Consider the following 12837-nt stretch of genomic DNA (forward strand, 5'->3'; position numbering starts at 1 on the left):
CCCGGGAGGCTGCAGCTGGGGGCTGAGTCCAGAGGAAGTGTTCAAGGCCTCCCCCATCAGACTCCCTTTCCCAAAGGGAAGCACTCACTCAGGCCTGAACTCCATGTGCCAATCAGGGACCCATCTGGGCAATGCTCCCATCCCACAGACCTTGAATTTCCTTGATATCAAAGATATTCTAGATGGACAAGGCTCCTGGGGTTACTCCTATCAGACATGGGCAAGATGCCTTCCTCCTTGGGGACCGAAAGGAGCTGCCAACTCTGAGGAGACAATCTGCCCCCACATCAGAGCCAGTGGAGTATTCATAGGAGTGTCCTTACTAACCTGACTCTTTCCCTGGAGTTCATCTGGCTAATCCTGTGGATGTTTTAGTAAAGACCATGATGAAATGGGTATAGATTTTATATATCAAAAGAGGCTCCTTATTTGGGTCAGGTTAAGGAGCAAGGGTAGTTCAAGCAGGGCTCCCGAATGCTGAGGGTCACTTCCCCTTCTCTGCTTGGGTTTGTAGCTCACAGGCTTCTCTGGGAGGCTTCCCAGAAAGGTTTCCCAACAGTTCCACTCCCAGGAGCACTTTACTGGGGAGACACATCCAGCTCCAGCGTGGAGGGGATAACAAGCGGAGTTACTGCCTGGGGCTGAGATGTGGACACTGGCTTACCAATGCCGGATGTGGTGGGGTGAGGGGTGAAGCCGGCAGCATTAGTTCAGCAGGCAAGAGCCAAGTTTATGGTGAGAAGTCCCTCCCCCAGTTCCCAGAGGCTCCCGTGGGAAGACACATCCGCCCGGGAGCTGTTTCTAGGAACCGCTTACATAGGCAGCGGTTGCAGGAGCTGCAAAAGCACAGCTGTGGAGGGGACAGGAGCCCCTCTGCATCTGGGTTTCCTGCAGATGGGAGAGGAGATGGAAGGAGCAACCCAGATTTAGGTTGGGAGCTTGGAACCCATGTTTTGGAGGGTTTTGGGGCTGGGGGGGTGGGGCTATGCCTCTAGAAGGAAGGAGAGTATAGGGTTCCCATGCAGCTTCTGGAAATCTTAGCCACCATGAGTCCGTAGCATAGGACGCTAACACTAGATGGATCCCAAGTTCCTTTCAACTCTGACTTAAAAAAAAACTTGAGTGGCAGGCCAGCTCAATTCATGTCCCCAAGCCATAGTCCCATTTCTGAGACCCCAGAGACCTGCCATGGGGTACCTGCTGCTCTGGGGGTTGAGGGTTTTAATTAAGCCCTTTCTTTTAGGCATCAAACCTCCATTCACAAAGACAGAATCTTACTTGGCCTCTGGGAACCTCTAGCTTGCTCCATCTTCCTCAGAGCCTCTGTCACTTCCTGTCAGCGCTATCATGCCCTGCTTACACCTGAGGTCCGATCTCCAGCACCGCATAAAATGTATGGCGGTGCACGCCTGGAATTCCAGCACTTGGCCCGCGAAGGCAGAAGAATCACTCTACTGCACTGTGTATCCCATGGAGGCTCCCCGTGTTAAGATGGGAGGCCTTGGGCAAGACAGGCAGGCATCCCTCAAAGAAGGGGGCCTCTCAGAGGCTCTCCCTGACCTGTGACTACAGTGTCAGGCCTTACCAGATCTGCTCTCTGAAGGTTCCAGAGACAAAGCAGAGCATCCGGGAGCTGCCTGATCGATTGCAGGAAGGAAACTGCAGAGACAGAGCTGTGCACTCCACTATGGATGCTTCCAACCGTGTGTGTCAGAGTGCATTAAAATTTGGCTGGGCGGCTGGGGTGTAGCTCAATGGCAGAACTCTTGTTAGCATCTATGAGGCCCTGGACCTGCTCCCCAGCCTCAGAGAAAATAGTAATATTGTTGGGTGGTAGTGGCGGCGCACGCCTTTAAATCCAGCACTCGGGAGGCAGAGGCAGGTGGATCTCTGTGAGCTCGAGACCAGCATGGTCTACAGAACTAGTTCCAGGACCTCCAGGACTGTTATACAGAGAAACCCTGTCTCAAATAAATAAACAGTAATATTAAGTAAACTGAGACATTCATATCTTGTGATAGCTTTGTAAGCTGAGTTTGCTCTATAACCCAGGCTAGCCTGGAACTCCCCAGAGCTGGATTCCAGGTGTCTGCCACCACCTTTAGCTTCATTTTCTCGCTTGCATAATTCACACCTCAGGTTCTTGGGTTCCCAGCAGGCATCTGTGAATATAGTGGCGAATAGAGTGGACAGTATAGATGTAGACTGTTTCCACCATGATGGAAAGTTCTAGTGCCCAGTACTGGTCTAGGTATTCCACTGGATGGTTAAGGCAAGGGTAAGGCAGCTTCAAGCCCCTGAGGACCCACAGCCTCGGAACTGTGCTCTCACTGGTCCGGGCTGCTGTTCTGGCCTCCCAACAACAGCGTGTGTGTGTGTATGTGTGTGTGTGTGTAGGTGTGTGTGTAGGTGTGGGGGGGTTCTGTTATATTGATCCTCACCTTCTCTTTGCCTTCACCCAGGTGGCTCTCCTACCTCCTTCTTTTCATTCTGGACCTGGTCATCTGCCTCGTCACCTGCCTGGGACTGGCCAGGCGCTCCAAGTGTCTCCTAGCCTCGTGAGTAGCCCTGTTTATGGTCCTGAAGCAAAGAGTTGGGCCGGAGGCCCCTTATAGAGGGAGAAGAGGGCCTAGGCAGGTTCTGAGAGAGGTAGCAGCCAGGATGACCCTCCTCAGCACCAGCTCCCTTGCAGGCAAAGGACTCCTCGTGTGTCACATGCTCCACACTCCAGCTGTCTCTGTACTGTCACAGCTGGGTCTCTTCAACCCTGGCCTCCACTGGGATCCACAGCCCTCTCCTACCTGTTAGCAGAGATGGGATAGGTGGGGGGAGTCGATGCATGACGGAGATGGGGTGGGGTGGGAGGGCAATTCATGGCCAGGTAGGGCTCTGCCTGGGAGGGAGGATGCTGAATCCAGGTAGGATGACTGCTGTCCAGCAGACTCCCCCCTGTCCACCCTGCTGAGATCCCAGAGTGTCTGCCTCTCTCCTAGCATGCTGTGCTGTGGGGTGCTGACCCTGATCCTCAGCTGGGCTTCTCTGGCTGCTGATACGGCTGCTGCAGTGGTAAGTAGAGGAGATTGTGGGTGGCTGGTCTGACCAAGACAGTCTGTCTGTCCTGTCCTATTCAAAGACCCTGGCAGGCTACCTTTGGACTCAGTCCCTTACCTACCATCCCAGAGTCTTGAACTAAAGAGTCTTGGCTCACTTTGGTCCTGGCTCAGAGACAGGAAGGGGTTTGTCCAAAGTTACAGGGCTTCAGGGACAGAGCCAAGACAAGACACCCTGCTTGTTTGTGCATGCAGAGAACGCGTGGGTGGCTGGGTAGCTTTTGTGTGAGTGCGCAAAGCTGAACTGGTGGAAGCTGGGTGGGTTCCTTTACCTGCCCCCAGACACCGGGTACGAAGAAGGTGGCGTCTCCTACCTTCTGTCCCTGCAGTCTTTTGCCCTTACATTCACATGTGCTCTGAAATACACGTGTGTGCTTCTGTATGCGATGCCTCAAATGTTATGGAAAAGTGAAGGATTTCCTATGTAGGCTGATCATCATAATGTGGTATGAATCACTAGTTATAGATGCTTGCTCGCTCTATGTGTGTGTATGTTGCTGCATGTCTGTGTGAACGTGCATGCACATACAACTGCACACATGCTGAAGAAGACACTTCACTAGGCGATTTCAAGGAACCGCTCTGCTCTGAGGGCTGTAAGCCAACCCTGTGGTCTGCCCCTGCTCTTCCTTACTCACATCACACCTTGCCAGGTGTTCCTAGGGGTGGCTGGGAGCACTGGTCTTGGGCACTGGTCTGTCATATCCATGAGATAAATGGCCCCTGGTACCACCTGGCTCTGCCACTTTTGATAGAGGCCTGTGTAGAAGTGCTAAGGAGCCAGTTCTGGTGACACAAGTCTATGGCTCCAGATGCCCCGGAGACCGAGGCAGGACTGCAAATTAAAGGCCTGTGAGCAACAGAATGAATTTAAGTTTGCTAAGTAAGACCCATCTTGTAAAGGGGCCAGGAGACTGTGGGGCTAGAGAGACAGCTCAACTCCTAAAAGCACCTGCTACTCTTTGCAGGGGACCCAAGTTTCATTCCTAGCACCCATGTGGTGTCTTGCAGCCATCCATAACTCCAGTTCCAGACTATTAAATGCCTTCTTCTGACTTCTGAGCAGGACACCAGACACACATGTGGTACATACATACTTACACACACATAAACACACAATAAATCTAAGGTAGGGGGATGGGACTGGAAACATAGCTCAGTGGCAGAACCCTGTCCTAGTAAGAAGCTGTAGGTTTGAGCTCTACTACTGTAAAAGGGGAGAGGGAGGGCTGAGAATGCCCAGTTAGTAAGCTTACTGACACAGATCATACTGGGTCCACTGGCCATGATGGTGTCCGTTTGTCATCTCAGCACTCGAGGGGGTTAAAGGCAGGGGTTTGTAAGTGTAAGACTAGTTCGGGTTACATGAGGTCCTGTCTCAAAACCAACAAAAACAAGACGCGGGCATCTCACGTCTCCCCTTTCTGTGCTGCGACCACACACCAAGGCCTGGTGCCGAAAAGACAGTGCTGGAGCCCAGGCTGTGTTCAAGGCATCCTAGCGGCCTTGGGAGCTGGGAGGTTGTAAACACTGTGGGGAGGGGCTCCGCTGCCCAGAGTGATGGGCACAGCTGCCTGGCTGGCTGCCTCTGCTCCAGAGACAAGTGCAGGCACAGGGAAGCTTTCTGTGCTGAGCCTACGGGACTGGGTCCTGCTTCTGGCAGCCTCTGCCTTTTGAAGAAGCGATGGTATCCAGCTTGCCACCGTGAGCTGCCCCTTGGAAGCTGGCACCCTTCCCACAGGGGCTTCTCCCATCAGGCATCTCGCCGTTCAAGGAACCCACGGGTCGTTTTATCTGCAGCCGGGTGCCATGGAATGCCAGGGAGCTGGGAGCCATGCCATTTCCCTAATTCCTTTAGTCAGGCCCTTGTGCGGGAGAGGCGGGTGCAAGGGTTCTGAATGGGTCTTTGACAGAGGCGAGGCTGCTGTGGCATTTTAATAGGAAAAGGGGTAAGGAGGAGCTGCGGGTGTGTGGGGGGAGGCCGCCAGCTGTCAAGGGGTCATTGTGCAGAGCTTTTTGTGTTCCTCTACTGCCGCCCTGCCCTCTGAGGCCTCTTTTGAGGGCAGTGGGGCCAGATTCACACTGTTGCCCTTCCCCCAACCTGCCAACCAGGCAGGGCATCCATAGGATAGAGTGTGGACACTAAGACTTCCAGGACACGCTGAGTTGGGGGAAGGCTGAGAACTGGGGGCCAAGCTCAGAGCCTCCAGACCCGTGGTCCTAGGCCCTCACTGCTGGCCTTCCTGACCACCCCTATGTAGTCGGTAAGAGCCACAGACAAGCTTTTAGGTGCCGGGGGCTCTTTGGGCAGAGGAGAGGCAATGCCAAGAAGGAAGAGAGCAAGAGGAGTCTCCACAGCTGCTTTGACCGCAGCAACGGTGACAGACAGAACACTCCCAGAGTACGCAGGCCTGAGGGGCAGCAGGCCCACCTCCTAGGTCGGAGGCAGGAGCATTGCTTCTAGAGCCCCTAGTCTTAGCCTCGTCATCCCTTCATCCCTTCCCAGCAGCAGGACCCCCGGAAAGTCTCCACGCCACAGTGCTCTCCTGTGTAAAATGGGGAGAAGAGCAGTGTTGGTGCCTCAGACAGCACGCAGGGATTACTCGACATGCGGTAGCCATCTCGGCTGCTAAGACAGTTTCCACAGTTCTGAGGGTCACAGGCATGACTCCTTCAGATACTCAGGAGCTTCCTGCAGGCTCACCTGGGCTAGCCTCTGGCAACTCCTCCTACCCGACCTACTTGCACTAGTGACCCTCTTCCCGACACCCTAGTCACCCACGCCTTTCAATCCTGTTCTCTATTGAAGGAATACTGTATGAACACATACATGCATACACATGCATGCCTGTGCACACACGTGTCTATATCACCTTCACTGGTAGATCTGGATTCTCACAGTAAGCCATGTACCCCACACTGTCTTAACCCACTTTCCCAGGAGATGCGGGCTAAAGCTCAGGCCTGGCTTAAGCAGAGAAGGAAGCGAAGTCTCAGCATAGATGAAGCCTCATAAAGGAGTTCCTAGTTCCTCATCTTTGGACCCTAGGCTTCTTGAGGTGTGACTCCATTTACCATTATTCTCTACAGAAACCCCAACCCGGCTCCCCATCTCTGCTAATCCAGCCAAGGGGTGAGGGTGCACCGCCGGGCCTGCTGGTGCTGCAGCTCTGATAATAATAGGCTTGCTGATTTATTATGTATGTTGGTGGTTTGTGTGTAAAACCATCCTCTGCGATCCTGAGTGCATGTGGGTGATCGCATACGTTGGGGGGAGGGTGGTCGTGTCTGTGTTGGGGAAAGAGATGAATGAAGGTCAGGGTACTCTGGAGAAGTTTTGAATCTAGAGGATCCTATTGCTCCCCAATGCCCCCCCCACATTTTCTACTCTCAGTACCAAGACATAAACATACGCCCCTGACAGGTACCAGACCTCAGTCCTAAAGCCATGCCCGCATCTAGAAAGAGCTCAAAAGCCAAGTATTGATTCAGTGGGTAAGGGGTGATGCTGCATTTAGACAGTATACTCCTCATGTTGCAGGACCACCTGCAGGATTTCCAAGCTCGGGGATCATGCACCAGAGAAGTGGGTAGCCCCTTAGTACGGGGCACAGGAACCAGAGTTTGCCCCTGCTGCTCTGAGAGTTGGAGCGCCCCTTTTCTCCAGTTCCCCATTGCACCCCAAGTCAGTTCTAGGCTCAGAACATGGCATCCTCTCGCAACTCCTCTTTCATGCAGTCACCCTGACCTTAGTGGTTCCTTAGCCAGCCCAACGCTCCGACTCCAGTTCTATTCCTCTGACCCCCTGCCCCTGGTCTCAGCAATGGAAACCTGTCCCCAAAGGCCCCAAGATAAACTTTTTCCTGGCCTCACCCGTCAGATGGCAAGTCAGAGCTAGGCATAGTGACACACGTCTTTAATCCCAGCACTTCAGAAAGCAGAGGGCAAGCAGATCTCTGAGTTTGAGGCCAGCCTGGTCTACAGAGTGAACTCCGGGACAGCTACACAGATTTTGTTTCGTTTTGTAAGTTGGGGACCTTCCAGGTGTTGATCACCAGAGTGTCCAGAGCTTGTTGAGAAGAGCAAATAAGCCTGAGAGGGAAAGGAACCCCCCCCCCACTCACACCTGCAGCTGCCCCTGGGTTAATAGTCCTACGTGAGGTGAATAGAGTCATCAGGTCTACACAACAGGCGAGACTACTCAGACACAAAAAGTAAGTAACTTGCCCAAAGTGACAGGTAGGAAAGGAGAGGCAAGACTCAAACCTGATAATCAGACTCCCAGCCTCTGTTCGGCCCCGGGCTGGGTTAGAGATCTTGTGACCAGGGTTGCTGGTGTCAGGCTCGCTCCTCCCAGTGCCTGAGGGTCTGACCTTCCTCTCCCGACTCCTGTCTCCAGGGCACCAGTGACTTCTGCGTGGCTCCTGACGTCTACATCTTGAACAACACACAGAGCCAGATCAGTTCAGGTAATGTATTCTGGGGCATCTGTCCCTAGAGCCATTCATTAGCTCAGGCTAAGCCTATGGGACTCTTCCTGCAGTCACCAAGAGTCTCCCTACCCAGACTTAGGTTTTTCTAGACCACTTCTTGGATAATTGCCTTCTTTGGGAGCTGGAGGGAAAAGGGAGTGGGGCTGGACCACTGAGCAGGCAGAGGGTCCGGTGTCCTGTGGGCTTCCTGACACGGATGCTGTTGCTTTGCAGAGGTGACCCGCTACTACCTGCATTGCAGTCAGAGCCTAAGCAGCCCCTTCCAGCAGGTACAGCTCCCCAAGTGCACCCTCATCCTTCCCACAGCCCCTTATCACCTTCCTCTCTCTGGATCCTGAACCCTGCCGTGTACCACAATGGTGGACAGCTGGGCATCTCTTCCCTGTGGTCCGTCTCTTAGCCATTCTCTGAAGGGGGCTTTGCTCTTGGTCACTGCATTCTATACCTTTCTCCTATGCTCCCAGTGTGCTCCTCCCTGGAGAGCTGGTCATTCTGCTGGTGCTGGGTCGGTAGGGATAGAGCCCAAGGTTCTGTTTTTCTCACAAGCTCCATGGCAAGCTCCATGTAGTCTGAGGACCACATTTGAGTAGCTTGAAGCAAGAGGACTGTGGGACTCATAAAAAGCGAGAGGGATGTTAGGAAAGACGCCTTATATGGGGAGGAGCATAATCCTACCATAGTGATTGGGTTGGCCGAATGGCTCAAAATTTGAATGCTGGGGAACAGTTTCCTTCTATGACTTAAAGTCCAGTGTTCCAAAACCAATGGAATCCAGCTTCTTAAGCCTGTCCCCTGAATCCAGAGTCCAAGAGCCCTTTACAATGGGTACAGCCTGTTCCTCCTGTATATTTGCCTGATGGTGGTGTGGCTACAGGAGGAAACGCCTCCTTGTAGCTGTGGGACTTCTGGGTGAACGGATTCTCACGGGAGGCTGTGGTCTCTCCACTCAGTCGCTGACCGCCTTCCAGCGCTCTCTGACCACCATGCAGATCCAGGTCGCGGGCCTGCTGCAGTTTGCTGTGCCCCTCTTCCCTACAGCAAAGGTAAGGGAACTGCCACACATAGCGACTGTGTTGGCAGGAGGGGAGTCCTCGCTGAACCCCCACTCCCATCTGCCCTTTCCTCTGCCACACTCCTACCTGTACCCTGGCCAGGTTGTGTGGGGGAGGGCATTCTGCCAGCTGTGCGTCCCTCACTCCCTGTGGCTCAGCCCTTCCCTCCTCCTACTGCAGAAAGACCTTCTTGGCATCCAGAGTCTGCTAAACTCCTCTGAGACCAGCCTGCACCAGCTGACTGCCATGTTGGATTGCCGAGGGCTGCACAAGGTACTAGGTTACTGACCATGGAGGGTGTGGGAGACACCAGCAGGACACATTCTCCTAGAGAGAAGCCAGCAAAGACCTAGGAAAAGGACTTCCTGGCCTCCCTTCAGGCCCAGGAATGAGGCTGAAGCCAGATAGTGGGAAGGAGCTTTTTGATTCTCTCTGACGGCTGCAGGGGAGCACAAAGAAAGGAACTTAGGATATTAACTAGGAAGGTTGGGCAGGTTAGTTTTCGAATATTAGAACTCCCTGACCTAAATGATGAATGTATAGTTAACCATTGCCTAGACTTCTGGCCACTGGGTCAATCCATCCATCTCACTATTTTGTAAGTCAGTGGTTCAATCTCATTACCAGGATACAATGTATACATGCATGCCCTCCTGACAGACATGCTAGTGCATGCTTGTAGTCCCAGTACTTAGAGGCCGAGGCAGGAGGATCATGAATTTAAGACCTCCTGGGAAGCCTTGTCTTAAAGAGGAAGGGAGGGAGGGAGGGAGGGAGGGAGGGAGGGAGGGAGGGAGGGAGGGAGGAAGGAAGGGAAAAGCCAGAAATGGTGGCACACACTTTGAATACCCAGAACTTGGGAGGCAGGGGCAGGTGGATTTCTGTGAATTCCAGGTTAGCTAGGGCTACATAGTGAGATCCTATCTAAAAAATACCAAAACCCTAACCTCACATATATACAATAATGCAAAGCACACTAGGGGTATGTGAGCTCCTCACCCCCAAGCAATGTATGAGCCAGTGTATGTCAGCATCTTCCACAACCCATATAGATGTAGAATAAACACATATGCTATGACCCATGTATGCCCCACACACACATCGTATACACTTAGACATAAGATAATAGACTTTTTGAAAAAACTAATAAAGTTATGTATGTAACCTGTTTCCAATTCTACAACTAGTCACCTCCTCATCTGTCTAGTTGGAAGTCAGCCTCCAGTGTCCAGCACACAGTAGGAGGTCAGCAAATTCCTGTAGCGCAGTCTGTCCCAAAGAGTCCCTCAAGTGGCTCTAGAGTGGGGACCCTAAAAAGCAGTGAACTGTGCTTTGGGTGGAGAGTAACCAGAAGATGGTAGGTGAAGGCAGGAAGGAGAGGGGCTTCCAGGGAAGGGCTCAGAATCTAGGCTTTGCCACCCATCCCTCTGCAATGGCATGTCCCTGTTTCCTTAGGACTACCTGGATGCCCTCACTGGTATCTGCTATGATGGCATTGAAGGCCTTCTGTTCCTTGGTCTCTTCTCCATCCTGGCTGCCCTGGCTTTCTCCACCCTGACCTGTGCAGGACCTCGAGCCTGGAAATACTTCATCAACAGGTAGGGTACCAGAAAGGTGGCCCCCTGCAGCATGGAGGCTTTCTGTGTAGGGGACACTGATGAGCTAGGACCTGAGACAGAGGAGGGCAGCAGAGGGTGTGGCGGGCTGGATGGATTTCCCTAAGGATTAAAATAGATCCCCGCAAAAGTAACTGGGCCAAAGATGGTGACAACCCTCCTGATACTGCCCTGTATCCCTTGCTCTGCTTCCTAGGCAAGACTTTGCAAGGTGATGTGATGAGAGGGAGGCCCCAGAAAATAGCAGGGAGGGTCAAAGATGTTATTGTTAAGATAGAACCTGTAGCCTGGCGTTGGTGGCGCATGCCTTTAATCCCAGCACTCGGGAGGCAGAGGCAGGCGGATCTCTGTGAGTTCGAGGCCAGCCTGGTCTACAAGAGCTAGTTCCAGGACAGGAACCAAAAGCTACGGAGAAACCCTGTCTCGAAAAAAAAAAAATAGAACCTGTAGGCTCCTTATGGAGAGAGACAAAAACGAGATTTCAGGACCTTACGGATGGATAAGATAGGGTGAGTGGGTCACCTCCCCACCGCCGTGTCTGCAGCCAATATGGTACGCTACCTGGAAGGTGGACATGGAACTGGAGTCAGGTGGAGTAAGTCGTACCCCTGAGGGCCATGCTTTTGTAGTTGCTAGAGAAGATATATACGACCCAAGTATCCTAGGAGAGATTGGGGTGCATAATAGGACCTTGAGCCTCATCCCTCATGGCTGACCAACTCCTACATCTTGTTCTAGGGACAGAGACTATGACGACATTGATGACGATGACCCTTTCAACCCCCAAGCTCGGCGCATCGCAGCCCACAACCCAGTGAGGGGGCAGCTACACAGTTTCTGCAGCTACAGCAGCGGCCTTGGCAGCCAGTGCAGCCTTCAGCCTCCTACCCAGACCATCTCCAATGCCCCTGTCTCCGAGTACATGTACGCACAGTAGAGCCCTCCCAGCCCCGGAGTGAGGTTGGGTTTATAGACAGAGTGGTCCCCAAAAACACTTGCGGGAGGTCACACATCAGAGGTCACGGGTTGCCTGATAGGAGACCCCTCCACAGCCATGTATGCTGAGAAAAGCACGCTACAGGTGTCAAGATGTGGACTTTTGCCACAAGCCCTCGGGTCAGTCCCAGGCCTGAGAAGCTAAATTTCTCCACGCCATAGTGCTCCTGGCATCCGTCCTTCATTGGTGGTCTCTTCCCTGGTCCCCCTGGAGCAGTGGTTCTCAACGTGTGGAGTATCAGATATTTACATTACGATTCATAACAATAGCAAAATTAGAGTTATGGAGTAGCAATGAAATAATTTTACAGTTGGGAGTCACCATAGCATGAGAAACCATATAAAAGTGTCAACAGCAGAAAGGTTGAGGACCACTACTCTAGAGCGTTCTTTCCTTTCAATTTTATTTATTTATTTTAAATTTTTGAGGCAGTCTCACGCTGTAGCCCAAACTGTCTTCAACCTCCCCATGTGCCGGGATTACAGGTGTGAGCAGCCACCCCCCCCCCAACTCTTTTCCCTTTATTGTTCTTCCCACAATCCCTCCATCATACCCACCTCCACCTGCCACCACCACCACCCTCGGCTTCCATGAGCACAAGTTCATGTACACACACCTGATCTCTCCTCTCGGCCCACAGGAACCAGGCCATCCTCTTTGGTGGGAACCCACGATACGAGAACGTGCCACTCATCGGGAGAGGTTCCCCTCCGCCCACAGTAAGTATTCCTTCCGTGGTGACAAAGTCCCTATCAGGAACATAATCAAAGATAAAACCTGTCAACACAGTGCGTGATCCCCACAGAGATAGAAAAGAAGGCAACAGCTTTGCTGTCAAATAGGTATCAAAGCAGGCTGCCTCACGTGCCACGGGACATAAAGATACAAAACAATCTCACCCTGTTAGATGGTCTACCGGGCATGGCCCACTGCACAGCTGTCCTCAAGATAAATGGCCTCGGTCCTCAATCAAGAGGACCAGCAAGAGCATTTGTCCCACTGGCCCATCATAAATCCACCCCGTAGTTAGAGTAACATGCTTGTCTGGTCATTGTTTTCACTCAGAGGGAAAAGCAAATTTCTCATACATGCCATAGTCAGGGGTCCCTTAACTCATAGTTCACTGTATAGCCAAGGCTGTCCTTGAACTTCTGATGCTCCGGCCCCTACCCCCAAGTGCAGGCTTCACAGGCTTGCGCCTCCCGTGGTTTATGTAGTAGTGACTTAGAGACTGCACCTTTAAAATCCCATCCTGCCTTCTGCTAGTCAGCTTTCTAGACCTTTCTTTCTCCCTCCAGCTGTCAGGCCCCAGTGACACAGGCTGTCTTTATTATTAATCTAAGCCAAACATGATTTGGGAAAATCTGCTGCGGGAAAAAGGAATTAATTGCTATACTGCGATTGTAAATAAAAGGGATTTCTAGGTTACCTTCTGTTTGAGACAATCAGGCCACTCGCCACGTCCTCAACCAAGGTAAACAACAGCTGACCTTATTTGCAAGGCTGGAGGACAGAACAGCCCTCATTGCCTTGGCAAAGGTGATTACCGGCTGTCCCATCTCAGCCAGC

General features: G+C 52.4%; 2 protein-coding genes across 2 annotated transcripts in view; both read left to right on the forward strand.

Moving 5' to 3' along the window:
• Ttyh2 (tweety family member 2) overlaps positions 1 to 12837 on the forward strand; it is a 44468-nt gene that overhangs the window by 25978 nt on the left and 5653 nt on the right. The window contains exons 5-13 of the mRNA XM_075990017.1: positions 2463 to 2558; positions 2994 to 3066; positions 7510 to 7579; positions 7817 to 7872; positions 8554 to 8646; positions 8836 to 8928; positions 10111 to 10253; positions 11010 to 11195; positions 11909 to 11987. Of these exons, the coding sequence (XP_075846132.1) occupies positions 2463 to 2558; positions 2994 to 3066; positions 7510 to 7579; positions 7817 to 7872; positions 8554 to 8646; positions 8836 to 8928; positions 10111 to 10253; positions 11010 to 11195; positions 11909 to 11987 (889 nt within the window). The remainder of the gene's footprint in view (positions 1 to 2462; positions 2559 to 2993; positions 3067 to 7509; positions 7580 to 7816; positions 7873 to 8553; positions 8647 to 8835; positions 8929 to 10110; positions 10254 to 11009; positions 11196 to 11908; positions 11988 to 12837) is intronic.
• Positions 11928 to 12837, forward strand: part of Dnai2 (dynein axonemal intermediate chain 2) — a 46446-nt gene continuing 45536 nt past the window's right edge. Inside the window, exon 1 of the mRNA XM_075990016.1 lies at positions 11928 to 11987. The gene's annotated coding sequence lies outside the window, so the exon portion shown is untranslated. The remainder of the gene's footprint in view (positions 11988 to 12837) is intronic.

Source organism: Microtus pennsylvanicus, chromosome 11, assembly GCF_037038515.1.
Source record: "Microtus pennsylvanicus isolate mMicPen1 chromosome 11, mMicPen1.hap1, whole genome shotgun sequence".
Classification (NCBI taxonomy): domain Eukaryota; kingdom Metazoa; phylum Chordata; class Mammalia; order Rodentia; family Cricetidae; genus Microtus; species Microtus pennsylvanicus.